This window comes from Artemia franciscana, chromosome 3, assembly GCF_032884065.1.
Source record: "Artemia franciscana chromosome 3, ASM3288406v1, whole genome shotgun sequence".
NCBI classification, from domain to species: Eukaryota; Metazoa; Arthropoda; class Branchiopoda; order Anostraca; family Artemiidae; genus Artemia; species Artemia franciscana.
This window is the reverse complement of record NC_088865.1, coordinates 16,856,324-16,880,593: the sequence shown is the minus strand read 5'-3', so window position 1 is coordinate 16,880,593 and position 24,270 is coordinate 16,856,324. Positions and strand designations below refer to the sequence as shown.

The 24,270-nt window shown below is 32.9% G+C and overlaps 2 protein-coding genes across 3 annotated transcripts in view; both read left to right on the top strand.

Moving 5' to 3' along the window:
• The window catches only part of LOC136024952 (insulin-degrading enzyme-like), a 234,273-nt gene that overhangs the window by 195,220 nt on the left and 14,783 nt on the right, over positions 1 to 24,270 (top strand). The window lies entirely within an intron of this gene.
• Positions 15,048 to 24,270, top strand: part of LOC136024949 (endothelial differentiation-related factor 1 homolog) — a 21,944-nt gene continuing 12,721 nt past the window's right edge. The window contains exons 1-3 of the mRNA XM_065700542.1: positions 15,048 to 15,221; positions 21,741 to 21,792; positions 23,320 to 23,480. Coding sequence (XP_065556614.1) covers positions 15,150 to 15,221; positions 21,741 to 21,792; positions 23,320 to 23,480 — 285 coding nt within the window. The 5' untranslated portion in view covers positions 15,048 to 15,149. The remainder of the gene's footprint in view (positions 15,222 to 21,740; positions 21,793 to 23,319; positions 23,481 to 24,270) is intronic.

The window sequence follows — 24,270 nt, the reverse complement described above, 5'->3', positions numbered from 1 at the left end:
CTTTCTCATAATTTTGATCGAATGATTTTGAAAAAAAAGAGCGGGGGAGGAAGCGTAGTTGCCCTCCGATTTTCGATTAATTAAAAAGGCAACTAGAACTTGTAATTTTTTACCAATCTCTTTGTAAGTAAAGGATATACGTAACTTATAAATTAGCTTACGTAAAGAACTTTTGTATTCTCATGTTTTTATTTCATATATGAAATAAAAGTTCGCCTACCTCGCTCTTTACACTAAAGCTTAAATTTTGTCCCAATTCATTCTTATCGGTAAGTAAATTAACTCTACTTTTTCAAACAATTCCTTTTTTTTCTTTTTTCTTTTTTTTACGTCCTTCCTTAGTAGAAACCGAAATATATCGTCATTAAATCTCATTGTTATTTTAGGAGTCAGTTGAGCTTCAAGTGATCGATACATACAATATAACCAGATATAAGATAAGACTTGAAAGGATTGTTCCGAAATGCGTATTGAAAGAAGGACGCCAACTTCTTATCGGTAAGTAAATTAACTCTTCTTTTTCAAACATTACTTTTTTTCTTTTTTCTTTTTTTTACGCCCTTCCTTAGCAGAAACCGAAATATGTCGTCATTAAATCTCATTGTTATTTTAGGAGTCAGTTGAGTTACAACTGATCGATAAATACAATATAACCAGATATAAGACAAGACTTGCAGGGATTGTTCAGAAAGGCTTATTGAAAGAAGGACGCCAACTTCTTATCGGTAAGTAAATTAACTCTACTTTTTCAAACAATACTTTTTTTCCTCTCATTTTTACATCCTTCCTTAGTAGAAACCAAAATATATCGTCATTAAGTCTCTTTGTTATTTTAGGAGTTAGTTGAGTTTCAAGTGATCGATAAATACAATATAAGACAAGACTTGAAGGGATTGTTCAGAAAGGCGTATTGAAAGAAAGACGCCAACTTCTTATCGGTAAGTAAATTAACTCTATTTTTTCAAACAATACTTTTTTTCTTTTTTTTTACGTCCTTCCTTAGTAAAAACCGAAATATATCGTCATTAAATCTCATTGTTATTTTAGGAGTCAGTTGAGTTTCAAGTGATAGATAAATACAATATAACCAAAAATAAGACAAGACTTGAAGGGATTGTTCAGAAAGGCATATTGAAAGAAGGACGCCAACTTCCTTTCGGTAAGTAAATTAACTCTACTTTTTCAAACAATACTTTTTTCTTGTTCTAACAAAACAAGAAAAGAAAGCTGGATGTTAACGCAAGTACTAACTTCTGGTCAGTTTCGACTAGGTGGGACAGGATTCAAAACAACTGTGATGAGACTCGTCACAATTCTTTAGCATAGTGATTCCAAACACTCTCTTCCCAACCCCTCATTAGCTCAAGGAACATAACTTACTTTTTTTTTACCAGTGTCAAAGTCAGTACTATCCACATTAACTCTGAATATGAACCCTACCTACAGATCTTTCACATAATCTTGAAAAATAAAGGAATTTAACTTCCCTGTAAATTGATTCTGAGCTCCATCTTTCAGGCGTATATACCCAAAATATGTGTCATGGGTCCTTCTCGGAGTCATCTTTATTTTTTCATTCTCTCATTCACTCGTGACTGATTGTATAGTCAACGTCAGTGATATACAATCACTTCCCTGTAAATTGATTCTGAGCTCCATCTTTCAGGCGTATATACCCAAAATATGTGTCATGGGTCCTTCTCGGAGTCATCTTTATTTTTTCATTCTCTCATTCACTCGTGACTGATTGTATAGTTAACGTCAGTGATTGGGAGCTGCACATTATGCTTCAGGCAACAGTCAATGAAGAAGATGTTAGAAAAGTAAAATCAATTCAACGGTTAAAAGGAAATGTATATAGGATCATAGTGGTCATTGCGAAAATTCTTCTGACAACCTTAAAGACATGGTTTTTTGCATGTGATCCTATTTTTAAGGAACACCCTGTTCCAGTTCTTTCATCTTTTGTACTGACATTTGCGATCGAAATGATTATTCCAAAGGTATGTAAACTTTATTTGCTCACTGTATTTAAACTATGAGAATTTTTCGTATATTTGCTTTAAAAAAGGATCAATTAATTTGTATCGGTACAACAGAAAGAACAAAGTATTAATAAAATCATATTTCTTGTTCTAACAGAACAAGAAAAGAAAGCTGCATGTTAACGCAAGTACTAACTTCTGGTCAGTTTCGACTAGGTGGGACAGGATTCAAAACAACTGTGATGAGACTCGTCACAATTCTTTAGCATAGTGATTCCAAACACTCTCCTCCCAACCCCTCATTAGCTCAAGGAACATAACTTACTTTTTTTTACCAGTGTCAAAGTCAATACTATCCACATTAACTCTGAATATGAACCCTACCGACAGATCTTTCACGTAATCTTGAAAAATAAGGGAATTTCACTTCCCTGTATATTGATTCTGAGCTCCATTTTTCAGGCGTATATACCAAAAATATGTGTCATGGGTCCTTCTCGGAGTCATCTTTATTTTTTCATTCTCTCATTCACTCGTGACTGAATGTATAGTTAACGTCAGTGATTGGGAGCTGCACATTATGCTTGGCAACAGTCAATGAAGAAGATGTTAGAAAAGTAAAATCAATTCTACGGTTAAAAGGAAATTTATATAGGATCATAGTGGTCATTGCGAATGTTCTTCTGACAACCTTAAAGACATGGTTTTTCGCATATGATCCTATTTTTAAGGAACACCCTGTTTCAGTTCTTTCATCTTTTGTACTGAAATTTACGATCGAAATGATTATTCCAAAGGTATGTAAACTTTATTTGCTCATTGTATCTAAACTATGAGAATGTTTTGTATATTTGCTTTAAAAAAGGATTAATTAATTTGTATCGGTACAACAGAAAGAACAAAGTATTAATAAAATCGTATTTCTTGTTCTAACAGAACAAGAAAAGAAAGCTGCATGTTAACGCAAGTACTAACTTCTGGTCAGTTTCAACTAGGTGGGACAGGATTCAAAACAACTGTGATGAGACTCGTCACAATTCTTTAGCATAGTGATTCCAAACACTCTCTTCCCAACCCCTCATTAGCTCAAGGAACATAACTTACTTTTTTTTTACCAGTGTCAAAGTCAATACTTTGACTTTGGTGACGTGGTTAATTTTTAGTGACGTGTTATTTTTAGTTTATTTTTAGTGACGTGGTTGTCGTAAGTTTTAAGTCAAGTTGATTTGAAGAGAAGAGGTTGCAGGGGGTCTTTTGTTTTCTGATCACCATTGACTCTCAAAATGCTGAACAGGCATTTAAATGGTTTCCTCGACATTTCTAAGAAGGACGCTGGCTTCAGAACCTCCAAAAGAAGGGACTAGAAACTTTTACTCTGTTTGAGATAGAGTTACTCAAATTTTAATATTCAGGGAATTAACAAAAATCATAAGCTGCCGAGACAGCTTTAGCGAATTATATCATATGTCCATGCTTTTTAAGACCAAATTAGAGTAGTAAATGGAAATAAACGGAATATGACCCATCGAATGCCAAATATGGATTTTGGTGGAAGCGAATATAATATTATGTTGCAAATTGACAGATTAGCTACAAAAGGATAATATATTACAATTTTATTTAATTACTTTGTACTTACAAAACCATAATTACACAACTTTTTAAATGTTTGCCAAGAGTCTTGAGTTAACTTATACACAAACAATGGATCCAAGGCTAAAACAAACCACACCTAAAATGCATAAAAAGAATTAGAAATTGACATTTAGTACACTAAAAAAAAAACAGAGAAAAACGCAGAAATTCAAAATAAACAATTTCAGTCAGTAATGTTTTTTAGCAATAATACTAACGATCTCCGTACAAACACATGCCATCTAATATTATAATTAGATTATTCAAAGGACGAGTCAACACAATAAAAATGGTATTTAAGCCCAGTTAAGGCAGATGTTTCCCCGACTTTAGATGATCTTCTTAAGCAATGCTGCCACTTTAGCACTGCTTGTTTAGGCACTTGTAACTTTTAAAATTTCATAAAGAGACCATCACAAAAGAAGTAACTTTGTTTCATCATCCTAGCTTACCTGGAAGTGCCTAAAGTAGCAAAACCAGGACAGACCAACAGACCGACAGATTTTGCGATTGCTATGTCACTTGGTTAATACCAAACGCCATGAAAACCAAATAACAAAACGAGCACCCTAAATCATAAGCTCCAGACAAACAAAAAAATTTAGTCGACATTTAGTTTTCTGCCGTTTATTCGGATCAGTCGTCCAAGCTCTATAATTTAAGACTGGACAATTCCATCAATTCTCGAGTTTGGCCACACAAACTAAGTTTTTATAATGGGCAAGATAGGCTGATTCTTTTGGTATCCCCATAACTGATCTATAATAATTTTTGCAATAGAAGTGTAAAAATGGTGTTTCTGGTTTATAAAATTGTTGACACTGGAAAATAATTCGAAGGATTTTTTTCAACCATAATTTTCCAATTGTCGATCCTTTTGTTATGTAAAACTTTCAATTTCATTATTTGAAGTAAATATATTGCAAAGACAAGTTGATTACTTTGTGTAATTTTACAAAGATATCTGACATATGACACAACTTGGATAGCCATGTCGTTTTGAACAAAACTAGCAGTTTCACATTATCCTTTGTTAAAATATATTTCAATTTCGTCCTTTAATAACAATAATCATCTTAACCTTAGACCTCTTGACAACAACTTTACTTTCGCATGTAACAATAGAGTTGTGTAGTTGGAAGCCGTAACCCTACAGAGATTTGAAAATTAATGATTGTCAAGAACGTGGTTCTTAATAAAATTTATAACCTTAACAGCATCCTGAAGCAAATCATTCGATTCTGGAGCTAATTGTTTTTGCTTATCATTATGAGCGGCTATTATGATTAGCTGTAACCAAAATTTTTGACTGTTATTGTAATTACATCATCTGAATATAATCAACAGTAATTTTTCCTTATTAAACCTTCAGTAATAAAAATTTGCAAACTTTACAATTTATGTCCTCCCCTCTAGTAAGGTCTTATATAGGAAGACAAAATAACAATTCCTCTTCCATGAATCTTTATAAGTTCAGCTGACAAAAATAAACATCTAGATGTTATAAAATCGCGTAATTAAATATTTAACTGTAAAATCTTTTTCGACCAAAAAATTTTGCCACGCGACCCAACTTGAGTTTCAACCAATAGTTTAAGACGCCCTGGTCTATCTTAAAACTATAACACCTTTTTCGCCGATTTTAGGGTCTTTTGTCCTTATATAGTTATTTCTTATGCATAATTATTTCAGAAAGACTCTTTCACCTCAAAGGATAAAGAATTTCAATGAGTTTTTTTTTTCTTTTTTTTCTTTTTTTTAAGAACTTGAATACTTTAGCGTGAATAATTTTGGTTGTACATAATAAACATTTAAGAATTCCGGAAACTACTTAATTGTTTTAGTTGCTATGTAATCAAAAACGAAGAAAACAGAAGAAATAGTGAGTAAAAATTTCACACTGTTAGCAACAATCAGAGAAAATTGTCGTGACTTTCTCCAGCACCATCTACTAGTTCAACTTTAGCCTGAACTAAAGAAAGGCTATACTACCAATACACTCCTCATTACACCCCTACTTCACTCCACTCTAATCTAAATGAAAATGTTTGTAACTTTAATTAAAAAAATTGAATATTTAAAGGAAAAACTCACTTTGAAAAAAATATTGCAGTTCTAGTAAATTCGTGCTCTTATCAACGTAGACCAGATCCGTTCTTATATTGTGAGAGATGATGCAAAACATCTTGCTGTTTTTAATGGCCTTTAACATTTCCTTGGCTATATCTTCCACTAAAACGTATCCCATATATCCTTTATGGGGGGTGTTTTTTTTGGGGACAACGAATAATGCCCTCAGGATGACCTAATATAAAATTATAATTTATGTATTAATACAAATGGCAAAATAGAAAAAAACTACAGTGATATTAAAAAAAAGCAGTCGACAAAACAACAGGAGCTAAGAGCTCATTATATATATATATATATATATATATATATATATATATATATATATATATATATATATATATATATATATATATATATATATATATATATATATATATATATATATATATATATATATATATAAATATATATATATATATATATATATATATATATATATATATATATATATATATATATATATATATATATATATATATATATATATATATATATATATATATATATATATATATATATATATATATATATATATATATACATATATATATATATATACATATATATATATATATATATATATATATATATATACATATATATATATACTAGCTGTTGGTAGTATATATATATATATATATATATACTATATATATACTAGCTATATATATAAATATATATATATATATATATATATATATATATATATATATATATATATACATATATATATATATATATATATATATATATATATATATATATATATATATATATATATATATATATATATACATATATATATATATATACTAGCTGTTGGGGTGGCGCTTCGCGCCACCCCAACACCTAGTTGGTGGGGGCGCTTCGCGCCCCCCCCAAAGCCCCCCCGCGCGCGTAAGTCGTTACGCGCCATATTAGTTACGCGCCATTGTAGTTGTGTCCCTATGTCCCACCTGTGAATATAGATAGATATATATATATATATATATATATATATATATATATATATATATATATATATATATATATATATATATATATATATATATATATATATATATATATATATATATATGTTTTTAACTACGTAAAACTTGCGAATATACAACATTCTTTGCTGTCCCATTGTCTGTGCATATAAATAGATTGTCAGGTTTACCGACTCTTGAACATGCAACATATAATGGTCCATGGGAAAACAATCCGTATTCAGATCTATACCTCATGATTCTAATGATTACCCTTGAGCTTTGTTGATGGTGATTGCTAATCGACGATTCCCTGTGTCGCCATCGTCATTTATATATCCCCGTGTGCCCCCCGGTGTCCCGGTCGTCATTTATATTCCATGTGTTCCGGTCGTCATTTATGTCCCGGTGTCCCAGTCTGTGAATTCTCTTTGAGGGTCCCAGGCGTCATTGATATTCCTTGTGTCCCGGTGTCCCGGTCGTCATTCGTGTCCCGGTGTCCCAGTCTGTATATACATTCGTTTTTGAATTGGTCTTTTTTTTAGGTTTTAGTTTTCTGCCTTTTTTTTAGTTTTTTTTTTAGTTATACCTCATGATTCTAATGATTGCCCTTGAGCTTTGTTGATGGTGATTGCTAATCGAACATTCCCTGTGTCCCCGTCGTCATTTATATATCCCCCTGTGGTGATTGCTAATCGAACATTCTCTGTGTCCCCATCGTCATTTATATATCCCCCTGTGCCCCCCGGCGTCCCCGTTGTAGTTGTGTCCCTGTGTCCCGGTCGTCATTTATATTCCCTGTGTCCCGGTCGTCATTTGTATTCCGGTGTCCCAGTCTGTATATACATTCGTTTTTGAAATGGTAAATGATGAAATAAATTTTTGTATTTTTCCCCTTTTTTTCTTTTTAGTTTTTTTTTTGGTTTTTACTTTTTTAGTTTTTTAGTTTTTTTTTCTTTTTTCTTTTTAGTTTTTTTTTTATTTTTATTTTTTTAGTTTTGTTTTTCTCCTTTATTTTTCTTTTTGTTTCCTTTTTTAATTTTTTTATTTTTTAGTTTTTTAGCTTTTTTAGTTTTTTTATTAGTTTTTAGTTTGTTTTTTTCTTTTTAGTTTTTTTGTAGTTTTTACCTTTTTTTTTAGTTTTTTTTTACTTATGTCCTGGTCGTCATTTATACTCCCTGTGTCCCGGTCGTCATTTGTGATGGTTTGTTGACGGTGTTTTGTTGATGGTGATTGCTAATTGAACATTCCTTGTGTCCCGGTCGCTTTCTCTTTGAGTGTCCCGGTCGTCATTTATATTCCCTTTGTGCCGGTGTCCTGGTCGTCATTTGTGTCCCAATGTAATTTCGTAATTTCGTCAGTCGAAAACATGACGTCAGTCAACACAGAAACATGACGTCACCTGATCCACAGACAGACAGACAGACAACTTATTTTTATATATATAGATTTATACTCCCTGTGTCCCGGTCGTCATTTGTGATGGTTTGTTGACGGTGTTTTGTTGATGGTGATTGCTAATTGAACATTCCTTGTGTCCCGGTCGCTTTCTCTTTGAGTGTCCCGGTCGTCATTTATATTCCCTATGTGCCGGTGTCCTGGTCGTCATTTGTGTCCCAATGTAATTTCGTAATTTCGTCAGTCGAAAACATGACGTCAGTCAACACAGAAACATGACGTCACCTGACACACAGACAGACAGACAGACAACTTATTTTTATATATATACATATATATATATATATATATATATATATATATATATATATATATATATATATATATATATATATATATATATATATATATATATATATATATATGAGCTCTTAGCTCCTGTTGTTTTGTCGACTGCTTTTTTTTTAATATCACTGTAGTTTTTTTTCTATTTTGCCATTTGTATTAATACATAAATTATAATTTTATATTAGGTCATCCTGAGGGCATTATTCGTTGTCCCCAAAAAAAAAGCCCCCCATAAAGGATATATGGGATACGTTTTAGTGGAAGATATAGCCAAGGAAATGTTAAAGGCCATTAAAAACAGCAAGATGTTTTGCATCATCTCTCACAATATAAGAACGGATCTGGTCTACGTTGATAAGAGCGCATAAAGACATTAAATACAGCATAATATTGTAAAATTTATTAATCCAACTTAATTGTGGAAAATCAGTGCTCATAGATTATACAACATGTTGGTCATTTTCAAGAGAAAATGACCAAAGTATACTCAAACAGTTTTTGGGTATAAAAAAGCTTAAAACATTGGTCTCAAACTTACTGTTTCATTATTAATCCATTTTTTACATGTTGTATAATCTATGAGCACTGATTTTCCACAATTAAGTTGGATTAATAAATTTTACAATATTATGCTGTATTTCTTCTTCTTTGATGCCAAATTTTCAATTAAGGTACGTGTATTTGGTCATTTTTGACAAAATAATGTATGTTTTTCACTGCCAAAATTTGTTAGGTTAAGTAAGGTCAAAAAGTGCTTAAACTTGAACTGGCAAAATAAGCAATTATTATATTTGTAAAGAACATACAAAAAGGCATCAAGTGGTATATTCACTTTATTTGTAAATCAAAATATGAACAACAAGAAATTCACCCCTAACATGCCTAATTTGCAAATATATAGCCCAAATTATATATTTCCAATGTTTTCTGCCACCTTTTACTTGTTTTTCCAGCTCTTGTTTTGCCACAGTTGCCTCAATTAACAGGTACTAGGGTTGAGGGATCGATTGGCAGAATCAATAGAAAATATCTAATTTCAGCTTCCATATTAGGAGGGTTGGGGCTAAAGTAGAGCAGGGCTGCATGTAGAAAGCTATAATTATTATGTAAATTACAAAGAATCATCTTTTTTTAACAGGTTTTCTTCTATAGGTGTACAGGTCCTTCTCTTGGCTTATACCACATCAAGCATTATATAACCAGAGAAGAATAAGTAGCAAAAAGCTATATATACATAAGCACATGTTATTTAAAAATGACTTCTCTAGTGCTTAACTATGACCCCTTAGTAATATTAAATAAAAAAAACTAATTTTTGTAGCTGAAAGTAAGGAGCGACATTAAAACTTAAAACGAACAGAAATTAATCCGTATATGAAATGAGTTGTCCCCTCCGCAATCCCTCGCTCTTTACGCTAAAGCTTTTAATTGTTTTAAAAAGTAGAATTGTGGCAAAGAGTCAAACTTTAGTGTAAAGAGTGAGGGATTGCTGAAGGGACAACTCATTTCATATACGGATTAATTTCTGTTCGTTTTAAGTTTTAATGTCGCTCCTTACTTTCAGCTAAAAAAATTTTTTTTTTTTTATTTAATTTCTGAACGTTTTTGAATTAATGCATGTTTGGTTTTGGCTCTCCGCACATAAATTATTAAAATGAAATTTGTATATTAATTCTTTTTTTGGCTAAATGGCTTTCTCTTAGTTTTGATCAGACGATATTGAGAAATAAGGGGTGGAGAAGGAGGCCTAGTTGCCCTCCAATTTTTCGGTTACTTAAAAAGGCAACTAGAACTTTTAATTTTAACGAACGTTTTTATTAGTAAAAAATATACGTAACTTAAGAATTAACTTACGTAACAAACTTTCATAACCTTATATTTTTACTATTTGTACGAGGGGGTTTGTACCCTCGTTACTGCCTCGCTCTTTACACTAAATCCTAAGTTTTGTCCCAATTCTTTAAGAATGACCCCTGAATCAGAAATGCCGTAGAATAAATAGTTGAAATTACTAAAAATACTTTAGCATAAAGAGCAAGTTATTTATCTCCTCCTAAATACCTCGCTCTTTATGCTAAAGTATTTTTAGAACCCCTCATATGCGTAATAATCTCTGTTCGTTTTAAGTTTCAATGCTACTTCTTCCTTTCATGTGAAAAAACGTTTTCATGTTTATTTTTCATTGTTTTCTTATATTAATGCTAGAGAATCCTGCGCCCTTGTCATTGAATTTTTCTTCCCCCATGACAGATTCCTCCAAGGAAAGATCCTCCAACATAGCCCCCTCTCCTCAGCCCCACCCCCAAACAAAATAAAATCCCTCTGAAACGTCTGTACACTTCCCAATAACCATTACTATATGTAAACACTGGTCAAAGTTCGTAACTTGCAGCCCCTCCCCCAGGGATAGTGGGGGAGTAAGTCATCCCCAAAGACATAGCTATTATGGTTTTCGACTATGCTGAACAAAATGGCTATCTCAAAATTTTGATCCGTTGACTTTGGGAAAAAAGAGCGTGGGAGGGGGCCTAGATGGCCTCCAATTTTTTTGGTCACTTAAAAAGGGAACTAGAACTTTTCATTTCCGTTAGAATGAGCCCTCTTGCGACATTCTAGGACCACTTGGTCGATACGATGACCCTTGGGGAAAAGAAAAAAAAAAACAAAAACAAACAAATAAACACGCACCCGTGATTTGTCTTCTGGCAAAAAATACAATATTCCACATTTTTGTAGATAGGAGCTTGAAACTTCTACAGTAGGGTTCTCTGATACGTTGAATCTGATGGTGTCATTTTCGTTAAGATCCTACGACTTGTAGGGGGTGTTTCCCCCTATTTTCCTAAATAAGGCAAATTTTCTCAGGCTCGTAACTTTTGATGGGTAAGACCAAACTTGATGAAACTTATATATTGAAAATCAGCATTAAAATGCGATTCTTTTGATGTAGCTATTGATATCAAAATTCAATTTTTTAGAGTTTTGGTTACTATTGATCCGGGTCGCTCCTTACTACAGTTCGTTACCACGAACTGTTTGACACGTGGCCAGACAAGTGTTTGTTGCTATCTTTTAGGGGTTAAACCTCGATTAGTAAAAATCCCATTGGACAAGTAAACAAACGCACCCTTTATGGCAACAGTTTTAGTTGGCAATGGGTGCGTTTCTTTACTTGTCCGATTATTAATCTGATTAATCCAAGCGTTTCTTTAGACACATATGACGTCAGAGGTTAGTCGGATTATCCCCACAAACGCTCAGGATTACTTGTCCGTGGGCTGGTACTTTATAACCCCCAAATAAAAAGATTATTTGAGGATTGTGACGTCAATGCTATATATTTTTTTAAATGGATAAACATGTGAAATCGTTAAGTCTAGAGAAAAGACAAGGAAACTGTAAATAATAGAAATAATCTTAGCTTTTCAGTGACCTGTAAGTAATATTGTGCATATTCCTTAGTATCTAAAGGGTTTTTGGTGTTCTAGGCCTGTCTTGCATAGGCTAAGCTTCATAAGGAGTCAGAAGAAAAGTTTTTTTGTTATTAAAAAGGTTGATTCTTAGGGAGGCAGCTATCACATTGGTGAGTTAGTCAAATGTTATTATATCAAACAGGTCTAGTTTCTAAACCATCCTATAATTATTAGTTGGAAAAAATTTAGAATGATTAGGCCAATACCTATAGCCTTTTATATAGTCTATATTTGTTGAGACTGCTATTTAAACTGGATTTTTAAGATACAGTAGGGGTAAAATTTTACTTTAGCTACTTTTGGCTATCTTTGAAAGAGGTTAGGCTAGGAAAATGAAACTTTCAGGGATGTGTCTACAGGCTAAAGTATTTCCCAGGAAGGTATTTTGAAGTACCTACTTCTACTTCTTTTCCCTCTAAAGGGTCCTGAAATTTTTGGGTGCCTTATTTTTTTGGTTATCAGTTTCTTTTTCTCTGGCCTTAGTTCTTAATTATTCTGGCCTTAGACAACTCCTGTTGATTGAGCAGAACTTTAAGCCATAACACTGTTTTTTTCTAATTCTAAAAATAATCTTTTATGCCACCTCATTATAGGTTAAATATATGGCTTATATTATTTATTCTCCATGAATTTTTGTTTTATTTGATTTCATTGATGTCAGTTGCTTTCTGTTAAAAATATATTTATTTTTTTACATCAAGCTTCTTCTTTTGTGAAAAAATTTGAACTGTTTTTCTTTTTATATATTGTATAAAATGTAAAGGAATACCTGGCCCTTCATTTCACAGATTCAACTGAAAGTATTAGAGGCATCTTACATCAAAATTCATTTGACACATTTTAATGTTTTTTTTTTTTTAGATGACATAGGACACCATTAAAGTTTTGCATTTGCTTTGCTAAAAATTGTCTTAAAAAGTGCCAAGTTTAGAGAGTTATGTTAATATTTTTCTTGCTGATGAGTATAATTTTTTTTTAAATTCCTTCTGTTTAAAGAATTTTAGAGAGATTCTGAGCCAACCATGGGTATATTGTTGTTACAAATGATTTTTCTCAAATGGGGTTGTGGAAAACAAGTAGAACATATAATTTCTCTTTTTTTATTATTTCAAAACCAGAATATCACAAAACTAAGCATTAATATTGCTGATTGTACCTTAAGTAAATACAATCCCTGATGGAGTTTTGTTGATACCTGTTTAAAAATTTATTTGTCTTAATGAAATACATATTGTTTGTGGGACAGCAATGAGCAACTATGACTTGAGTTATTTTTTTTTTCAATATTTTCTTTTTTCCAAATAATTTTTGTTCTCTGGTGACATTTGTATTTCTTCCTAAGTGGCTGGCACTCTAGGTTGAGAATCCTTTATCCAAAGGGCACAGGTTTAATTTCTGGCATTAGCAGTTTATTTGGTTTGGGACGAAGGTCAGTGATGTAACTCTGTAAGCTCAGCCAGAATTGGCCCAAACTTAACAGGTTACCTAGAGAAATCTGGGGTCAGTAAGCAGGAAGGACATGCAAAAGCATAGGATGACTGGCCCCTAGCTTCCTATTGCACTTCCTGTCTAAAGGATTACTACTACTACTACTAATAACTCACTGCAGCACCAAGCCGCCTGAGGCCAACACAGCTACGCACGCTCCTCCTCCAACCTAATCTATTTAAAGCCTCCCTCTTTACACCCTCCCAGGAAGTTCCCATTTCCTTTAAATCCTTATTTATGACATCCTCCCAACCCAGACAAGGACGACCTGCTTTCCGTGTAGCCCCAGACGGTTGGCCAAAAAGGACAATCTTCGGTAATCTGTCATCCTTCATCCGTAGAACGTGGCCTAGCCATCTCAACCTTTCTTTCATTATAGCCCCAGAAAGCGGGATTGAACCACACTTTTCGCACAACCTACTGTTTGAAATACGGTCAGTCAGCCGGGTACCCAGAACAATCCGTAGGCAATTTCTCTGGAAAACATCTAGTAAATTTTCATCTGCTTTTCGGAGTGTCCATGTTTCAGAGCCATATTTGACCACTGTCATCACTGTAGCTTCCAATATTCTAATCTTGGTTTGTAGGCTTATCTTTCTATTCTTCCAAACTTTTTTTAACTGTGAAAAAACACCCTGAGCTTTAGCTATTCTACTTTTAACATCTTCACTGCTCCCACCATCTTTACTAATAATACTACCAAGGTAACTGAAGCTCCCAACCAGATCAATCTTTTCGTTACCTATGGTCACCTGTTCATCTTCACTTATTCCTAACCTTAGTGACTTAGTCTTCTTAACATTAATTTTCAAGCCTATTTTAGCACCCTGAACTCGTAAAACCTCTAAAAATTCATTCATTTTGCTCACACTTTCATCTAATATGCTTAAATCATCAGTATAATCTAAGTCCAGGAGCGTTCTTCCTCCCCATTTGATTCCATGGTCTCCAATTGCCTTTCCTGTGCTCCTTAAGACGAAGTCCATCAAAATGATCCATATAAAGGGGGATAGAACACAACCCTGCTTAACTCCTGATTTAATATAAAACCAGTTGCTAACCTCATTTCCTACCTTAACCGCAGCAGTATTATTCTCGTACATAGCGCAAATCACTTTAATATATTTTTCTGGTATACCATATAACGATAAGACCTTTGTTAACGCTCTTCTATCAACAGAATCGAAAGCTTGCTCATAATCGATAAACTGAGGATCAAAGGTGTTGAGGATCAAAGCAGCTACTTTCATATATGAAGTAATTTCTGTTAGTTTCAAGTTTTAATGTCGCTCCTTACTTTCAGTTAAAAAAACTTGTTTTTTTAAATTTAATTTCTGAACGTTTTTGAATCAATGCAAATCAATGCTGAAGCTGTATTTGCCTGTAAAATTTGAAACAGGCCCAAAGTCCTAGCCTCTTCCTTGTCAAAACTTCACATAGCATTAAAATAATAATTACACGTGACCAATGTTGTTATTATTCGCAATTAATCTTGCCGTTTTCAGTAACACGTGGCCAGACAAGTATTTGTTGCTATCTTTTAGGGGTTAAACCTCGATTAGTAAAAATCCCATTGGACAAGTAAAGAAACGCACCCAATAGTTGATGCAACATGACGTAATATTCTACGATAATTTTAAGGAAGAAATAGAAATCCCCTGATAGAAATTTCTTGAAAAACATAATTCTTGTTTTGTCTTTAATATATCATTCTCAGTATGAGTGATTGGGATACAGTTACTGTAATTCACAAGAGACTACCAAAGGGAACCACTGCTAAGTCCGAGCAGGTAAGGAATTAGCTAGTCTGTGTATATTGTTTCATTCAACAGCGTGTGTTTTTATTTGTTGGTTAATAGCCTAACCCTTATGACTGGGTCAGTTTTAAGTGTTTCCGCTTAGTTTAGTAGCTATAAGACGAATATATTAATTAGTGCATCCTCCTGCATTCTTTATAATTATACTAATGACTAGCCTACTCTTATAAGTTTTATTTGAACCCCAAAAAAGGGACTCTTAAAATTATACCTTCTTTCTTTGATTTTGTGGCAATTGCAGTAAAATTCTAGTTTAGTGACTTCTTGCTGTCTCAGAAAGGGGTTAGGTTAGGAAAATGAAACTTTCAGGGATGTGTCTACAGTCTAAAGTATGTCCCAGGAAGGTATTTTGAAGTACCTACCTCCACTTCTTCTCCCTCTAGAAGGCCCTGACCTTCGATTACCTTTAAAAAATATGTGTGTTATATATGTGCTAAGGGTAAAATTCTAGTTAATTAACTTCTTGCTATCTCAGAGAGGCTTTAGGTTAGGAAAATGAAACTTTCAGGATTGAATTTACAGACTAAAGTATGTTGTGGGAAGGTATTTTGAAGTTACTACCTCTACTCCTCTCTCTAGAGGGCTCTAACCTTTGATGACCTATCAAAATATGTGTGTTATAAAAGTAAAACCTTGCAAAATAGATCTTCTGCTTAATTGAAGAACAACAAAATTGTTTTCAGCTTCATAACTTTGCTCAATTCAAATTTATAAGGTTTTAAAGATATGCAAATACATTTCCTATATTTGAAAAAAAAAATGTCAATATGGCTCAAAATTCTACTCAAATAAGGAATTGCATTTTAAGAACTAAAGGGAGAGAAAAGACAAGTAGTAACTGAAAATTAAGGTAAAATGTTGTTTTGTCAAAAATTCAATAGGCAGAGAACTGTCATGTAGGCAAATTTGAGGGCCCTTTAGAGAGAGATGGAATGGAGGTGGGTACTTTAAAGTACCTACCTTGGACATAATTTAGCCTGTAGACCCATCCCTGAAAGTTTCATTTTCCTAATCTAAACCCTTTCCAAGATAGCAAGAAGTCAATTAACTAGAATTTTACCTATACTTTAACCTGTAGACCCATCCCTGAAAGTTTCATTTTCTTAACCTAACCCCTTTCCAAGATAGCAAGAAGTCACTAAACTAGGATTTTACCATAATTGCCTATATAGCTACTTTGGGTAAACTTCTAGTTAATATAATTTTAGGCAGTATATTATGCCAAATTTACTGACCTGTCTATCCATCAATTGAATTGACTTTGGTGAAATCAAGAAACAGAAAAACATATGGGAAATATGTAGTTAGGGTTATTTATTTACACATTTGGGGATAGGGGTGGTTGTAAAGTATAGCTTAGTGGAACTGGATTTAAATGTTTCAACTGCTATTGTACTGTATATTATGAAGTAAGAATTGTTTTCTCATAATGTTCTCTTCTCAACAGCCCCAATTCTAGGCTTGTTTATACCAAAAATATGAGTAGGTTAAAGGTAGAATTCTAGACAAGAGCCTTTTTCCTGTTTGGACAGTAGCCTAGTTGAATTAGGAGGATATTACTGTCAGAAATTAATTTAGAGCTCAAGTTATGCATTGGGAAGATGTTCTAGTAAAACTCTTGTGTAAAGGGCTTCTTGCAACAAAATTAAGAAAACAGTCTGAATTTGCAGTTTTTATGGCACTTGGTATTAACCAAATGACATATAGCAATTGCAAATTCTGTCGGTTTGTCTGTTGGTCTGTATGTCCTGGTTTTGCTACTTTAGGCACTTCCTGGTAAGCTTGGACAATGAAATTTGGCAGGCATGTAAGGGACCAGACCAGATTAAATTAGAAATAGCCATTTTTGCAATTTGATCATCTGGGGGGGGGGTGGAGGGTCAGTTAATTCAGAAAAAAATTAAGTATCTTTAAATTACAAACAGCTGATGGGATCTTAATGAAATTTGATGTTTGGAAGGATATTGTGTCTCAGAGCTCTTATTTTATATCCTGACTGGACCTGGTGACATTGAGGGGAACCTAAAATCTTGGAAAATGCTTAGAATTGAGGGATTGGGGTGAAACTTGGTGAGAAAATAAGCACAAGTCCTATATACATGATTGATATAACTGGAGTGGATCTGCTCTCTTTGAAGGAGCTGGGGGGGGGGGGCTAATTTAGAAAATTTTTAAAAGTGAGGTATTTTTAACTTACAAAGGAGTGATTGGATCTTAATGAAATTTGACTTATAGAAGGATATTGTGTCTCAGAGCTCTTCTTTTTAATCCTGACTGGATCTGGTGACATTGCAGGGAAGTTAGGGGAGACCTAAAATTGCAGAAAACGCTTAGAGTGGAGGGATTGGGATAAAACTTGGTGGTATATAACCAGAATGAATCCACTACTCTTTGGGGGAGGAGGGTTAATTCTGAAAAATAAAAAAATGAGGTAATTTTAACTTACAAAGGAGTGATTGGATCTTAATGAAACTTGATGTTTAGGAAGATATCTTGTCTCAGAGCTCGTATTTTAAATCCTGACCAGATCTGGTGAAGGGAAAGTTGGGGGCAGAACCAAAAATCTTGAAAAATACTCAGAATGGAGGAATTGGGATAAAACTTGGTGGAAAAAATGAGCAATGATATTATCTTTATAAGATTGACAATCATTTGGGCGTGCCAGGGAATAACAGATTGATGTCTTTTGTGGCGAGGTCTCAAAAGACATTGTTTCTTTTGCACTTAATATTGAAAATAAACATGCAAATTACACTAAAATTTTGGACTGATTAGCTTTTGGCAATTAATATCATACATCAAATATTCACTTTAACTTTATTGGTTCTTTCCAAGACTGTCCAAGACAAATATAGTTTCACTACTAACAATAATTTGAATACTGCCCCCTTCCTTAACTATAAATACCCCAAAGCCTGCTGCGTCATTTGGCGCTTCACTGAAAGCGAATTATATTACAAATATTTTCTTTTCCAGTTATTACAGCATTGATAATGAAAATAAAAATTATAGTGACAAAAAAAAATCTCTAACTTATGAGTGATTTTATTTGTATTTTCCAAGACTGTTCAAGATGCATATAGTTTTCAATAAAGCGCCAATGACGCAGCAGGTTTTAGACTTTTACAATGAGAGAAGGAGGCAATACCCAAACTCTTGCTTGTAGTTTTTTTTTTGCTGGTTTCAAGCTTGATTTCCATATTCAATTTAACTTCCACTCGTTTTCAGATTTAATTATTCATTTACATTAGTATCTATTGTATGCTTGTTTGCATTGATTGTTTATTTAATTTCTGTTTGTTTTGGCTTCATTTATACTTCAATAGCAAAATACTTTTCTTTTGTTTTAAGCTTTAATGGTATATTCAATTTAATTGTTAATCGTTTCAAAATTGATTTATTCATTTATATTAGTTCTTGTATGTTTTTTTTATGATTGTTTATTTAATTTCTGTTTGTTGTGAGTTTCATTTGTTCTTTAATAGTAATTTCTAGTCGTTTTGAGTTTGAATTTTAACAAATATTTGTATCTGCTGATCTTAAGTTTAATTTGGCCTTTATTTTTCTTTGAAAAGCTTATTTTTCAGAAATGTTTTATTTTTATTTTGAAAAGACAGACTATCACAAGCTCTCATAGAGCTGAATTTGCTTCATATGTCAAAGCAAATGAAAATAAAACAGAAACAGTCAAGACAGCAAGCCAATTGTTAAAATTAATCAAATAGTAAATCTATCAAACATAAAAATGGTTAATAAAAGATTAACCCAAAGCAGTAAGATATAAAATTCAAAAAAAAAAAATCATGTCCAAAAACTAGGCATAGACAAGGAGGTATTTTCACCTTCAGATTGGTCAGAAGGATCCCTCCTTTAAGAATTGAAAAATTTCCAATGGTGGGCTAAAATGGACCTTTGTTCTAGACCCTCTTGCCTAGAAAAATGCTTTGATACTGATCTAAGGGGTGAACGAGTGTGCATTCACTCACCTATGCAATACTAATAACATATTCGATCTTTGTGCATTTAATCAATATAGCTTCATTCTATGCAACGTAATTATTTTTGTGTCTAATGGAAACTGCACCAAACTGTCTGCAAACCCTTGATGTTGCCAATTGTCAGTAGGAATATACTTCTCATTAACATCTACAAAGATCTTGGATCTTTGAAAGCCAGACTAAAAAAAAATCATTAGTAGACTGACAAAACAATACTGGACCAAAAACAACCATCCCCACATAACTTTATTCAGCACTGAAACTAATCAGAACTTTGTAGTTTTAAGACACACCTACTATTCTCTTCCTATGAGACAGTCAGAAAGCTAAGACAGGGCTCAATGATTTGTACTAAAGATTTGACATTACAACATTATTTGGTCAATTGGGAGTTTCTCCAAGAGTTTTGGGAAAATGGAACATATGGAATCTAATTTCATACTTGTATGTGTCACAGTTGTGTTTTTTGTTTAATTGTAGGCTAAATAAAATCATAGAATGAAGCAGATGTTCCCAATGTTTCAGACAATTTATTGGAAGTTTTGGTAAAAACTTTTAAACATTCTAAAGAAACTCAATAGGATTATCTGAATTGGCTTTCTCATATAGGAAGTAAATAAGAATGTCCTGGCCGGCAGTATTTGAATATACCTAATTCTTGGAAATTGAGCACAATAAAAGGGGTATTAAAGGGTGAACAAAAAAGTACTACTTGAATTAAATGGTTAAAGAAAGGGAATATATCATGTGTATATTCCCTTTTTGGCTTGTGTAAAGAGGTCTGATCTCAAATCTGGGAGTTAATCCCTTAGGGTCACAAATAATGACATTATATTTTTTTTACCTTCTCTATTTTAGTTCACCGTTTCTCAGTTAACTCCTCCAAGCTCTATTAGGTTCGACAATCAAGTTGAATTCAAAGTGGGATACCCATTTTTGTGACATCTTCTACCAAGTTTGCATGACCAATGTTAAGTTTCTTATTAACTCTTTAAATGTCTAACTTGGATTCCTTAAATATTTACATGTCTGTTGTTCACCCATTCATAAGCATAAAGTTTTTTTTATGAAGATGGAGCACTGACTTGGTCCAAAAAATTATACAAGATTTTTCAAATGGAAGTCAAGAGTGACATTACAACGAAACTAATATTCCTGTATATAAGGTCTGCTCCCCTTAATCCCTTACTCTTGATGCGAAAATCTCAATGCGGCTTAACTGACAACATTTTAAAGTGCATAAAATATAGTGATTTAGTAATCGAAGCTTTAAGGAGAGGGATCAAACTTTAGTGAAGAGAGTTGGCAGTTATACAGGTGAAACTTGAGTTTTAATGTTGCTCTTTGCTATCATTAAAGTATACTTGTCTGTTGAATTTGAATTCGGGTTTTATTTAGAATAATGCTAAAGTCTATCCGAGATATTAGGGGGTCTCCTGTTCCTCTCAACCTCAAGTGCTTGCTGTGAAGTTTTAATTGTTTTATAATAACACTTCGATTGAATTTTAAAATCCACCAGAACCAACGATTTCTGTTCGCTTGAGACTCCTCTTAAAATTCTAAAACCACTGATTTGACATCAAAAACATTCACCCATGACATAAAAACGCACAAAATTATCACATTTTTGTAATTAGGGACGTGAAAAATATGTTGGGGCTCATGAGTATTGAAAATGTGATAGTGGGGTTTTCATCACAATCTGATCGTTTTTGAGGGACAGGATGAGCCTTTCTCTCCTTTTTGAAATAATACAACTTGAGGTAACTAGTGTTTTGGTGTGTGTCTAGTTAGGCTTGCACATCTAGACATGTGTCTGCCCAGACATCAATATCCATGCTTTTGCCATTCAAATATTAAATTTGAGGCTTACAACCAAGTACCCATTAGTAGAGTCTAGAACTGTATGTTAAGAATTTTGAATTCTACCAATCAGGAAGCCTCTAATGCATTATGTCTATCATTTGTGCTTAAAAGCAGTATATACATGTATGTCTGGATCAACTTCCATGATTAAGGCCAATGCAGTCTAGGCATCGCAGTTTTGGTGGACTTGCATGTACAAATAATATACAAATAACTTTTAACAGCTACTTTTAAACTTGGTAATTTTGAATTTTAATTAAGCTAAGGTTTTTTTTTGCATAAAATGAGTTATTGAAGGTGCCGAGTTTGTGATACATCCTCTGTGTTAATATTGTGTCTATTAAAAATCGGCTGGTAGTTTTTTTTTTTTTTTTTTTTTTTTTTTTTTTTTTTTTTTTTTTGCTTAATGTGACTACAAGCTTATGCTGGATAAACAGGTTGTAAGCATTCTTTGGCTTTCAGAATATAGAAAAGAAGCTGATTAACCATATTTCATACCGAGTAGATATAGTTGAGCAAATAAAACTTGCAGCCATATTAAAATTGTGCTTAAAAAATTGTTCTGTGAAAAAGACAATTGTTATTAATTATCTTCTTTCATAGCATTGTGTTCTATAATCTATTACAGGTTGTGAATGCAGCACGAAGGACTGGAGCAGCAATTGACACTCAAGTCAAATGTAAGTGACGAGTTTTTAATTTAATTTTTTTTTTTTTTTTTACCTCCTCTTGTTTTTTTACATGTGTGCAGTACACCAAGTAAAATTATTACAAACAAGCTCTTCTCTGCAGCTATTATAAATAAATACAAGTAATATGATCAGCTGCTTTCTCAATTGATTGCTATTTGCATAATGGAGGTTAGGTGGAAAGACTACTTGTGTAAACCCACAAATTATTTGTGACAGTAGATCATTGCGTTTCTCGAGACAAGCCTTTTTCAACTTTTATTCTTTTAGGAAATTGATAAAAAAAGATAATAAAAGTGAGGCTGAAACTTAAACTTAATATAAATAGAAATTATCCTTTGCCTGAATTATTTTCTATAGTAAAAGCAAGTGGTGCATATGTTTAACCCATGTTGATGGTCTAGCTTTGTTACCTGATGAAAGTAAATAAAACCAAAAAACCTGTATGGTAAAAGTAAATATTTACATGTCACAATATTTACAAATTTTCACAAACAAGAAATTGCATACTTTAGAATTTGTTTATTTTTGGGTTTTTTCTTTTTAGCAAAGTCTTTTGGTTATTTGAATTCGGGATTGAAGGTATGCTATGAACATCAATTCAAAATATTTGCCCTTTTTATTTCTCGCGTTGGCCCAATCCTTTGTCCTTCTGTGGATATTTTCTTCTCCCTCTCTGGTCACTTTGTTCTAACAAATTATCTAGTAAAGAAATAGTTTCTTTTTGTTTTTCCAGTAGAACAAAAGTGGGCTAAGAGCGCATCTATAATCAGAGGGAATGAAGATTACTATCCTTTTAACAAATAATGAGTAACATTGAAAAGTTTGGTAAAATTATTTGTCCTTTGGAAAGAAGCTGGTGGGAGTGTGCCCGATACCTTACTGTCCACCAAAAGTTAATGATACCTCAGGTCTTTGAGATTGTACTACACTTCAATATATTTATTAGACTGTTTTTCCTTTTTTTTTAATAATGTTTTTTTTTTAGTGCTTCTGGGCTATCTGCCTTTTGCCCACATGATGCACTTCAAGTCAAAATCTCAAAGCCCAACTTTAGCTTAGTGGAGAGTCAAGGAAGAAAACTTCTCCCCTTTATAGGCACTGTAAAACTTTTGGTGGGACACCACTTTGTTCCTATTCAATCCTTTTTCCTTTTCTTCAAACTTTTAACATATAAATGCTCGAAACTACTGGTGAGAGGCACAACACAAAAAGTAAATGCTTGGATGTTTAAACCTAAAAACATAAGACAAATAAAACACAGTACAACAAATCCATTCTCGGCTGTTCGAATAAAAAAAAAAAATGCTTGAACGTAAAACATAAAATGGTAGGCTATTAAAAACTAAATTTATGAAGAAATAAAAGAAAATTCCTTCTTTGTCATCTTTATAAAACGGCCTAAAACACAAACATAAAGCTTTATATTCCAACTGGGCGCATGTGTGAATGTAAATGTTTTTTTTTCTTTAATGTAAAGAAAATGTGAGCGTATTTGATTTATTGCTTTTTTTAAAGATGGCGCTGCAACCAATAAGCACCCTGTCACCACTTTGAACACTGCAAAGCTGGATCGTGAAACTGAGGAGTTGAAACATGAAAAATTACCCCAAGATGTTGGCAAATTGATTCAACAAGGACGAAACAAATTGGGAATGACGCAAAAGGATCTTGCTACAGTAAATTCCACTTTTTGATTCATTTTCTTCCCCTTGCTCTTCTTTTATCACCAAACTACTAAAAATTAGTCCTTGGATAAAGCTCAAAGTTTTTTTTTTTTTAACTATAACCAAAACAAAAGTTATATGGAAAGTAAATGAATATTGAGAGTTTGCAGGTATCTATAGGTTCTATTTCTTTTGTTTTCTTCCTTAAGATACGGTAAAAGTAGCCTAACGCTAATATCTTTTTTTTTTTTTACCGAATTTCGAAAACTATTGTTGCGAAACTTTCTGACACTTAATGAAAATTTGGAAAGCGGTAGAACAAAAATGACCATGCTCTCTGGTAGTCTAAAAAAAACTGCCTACTTGCCCCCAAAGAAGCAAAGTAGTTTATTTTTTTAATACTATTTCTATTTGCGGTGGAGAAACTTACATACAAGTTACTGCATTCGATTTTCTCACAATCAGAGTTCACCCTTTTTTAATTCATGAACATGCATTAAGGGTTTTTCTTCTTTTTTTAGGTTCACTTGTTTATCTATCAAACATGTATAATACATTGAATATACACATATCTGGTAGAGAGACTAGCTCTTTTTGCACAGACAAAAAAAAACAATAGAGGAATAAATAGACTTTTAATCGAAATGAAAGACCTGACAGATAAAAATAAATAAGAAAAATATCATAGCAACTGCAATTGAATTGACAACCCTGCCTAGTGAGCTCGAGTGTTGTAAAATTCTATTAGGTACTGGTGTCTGACCATTCTGAGAGGAACCAATAATTCAGTTTATATTTAATG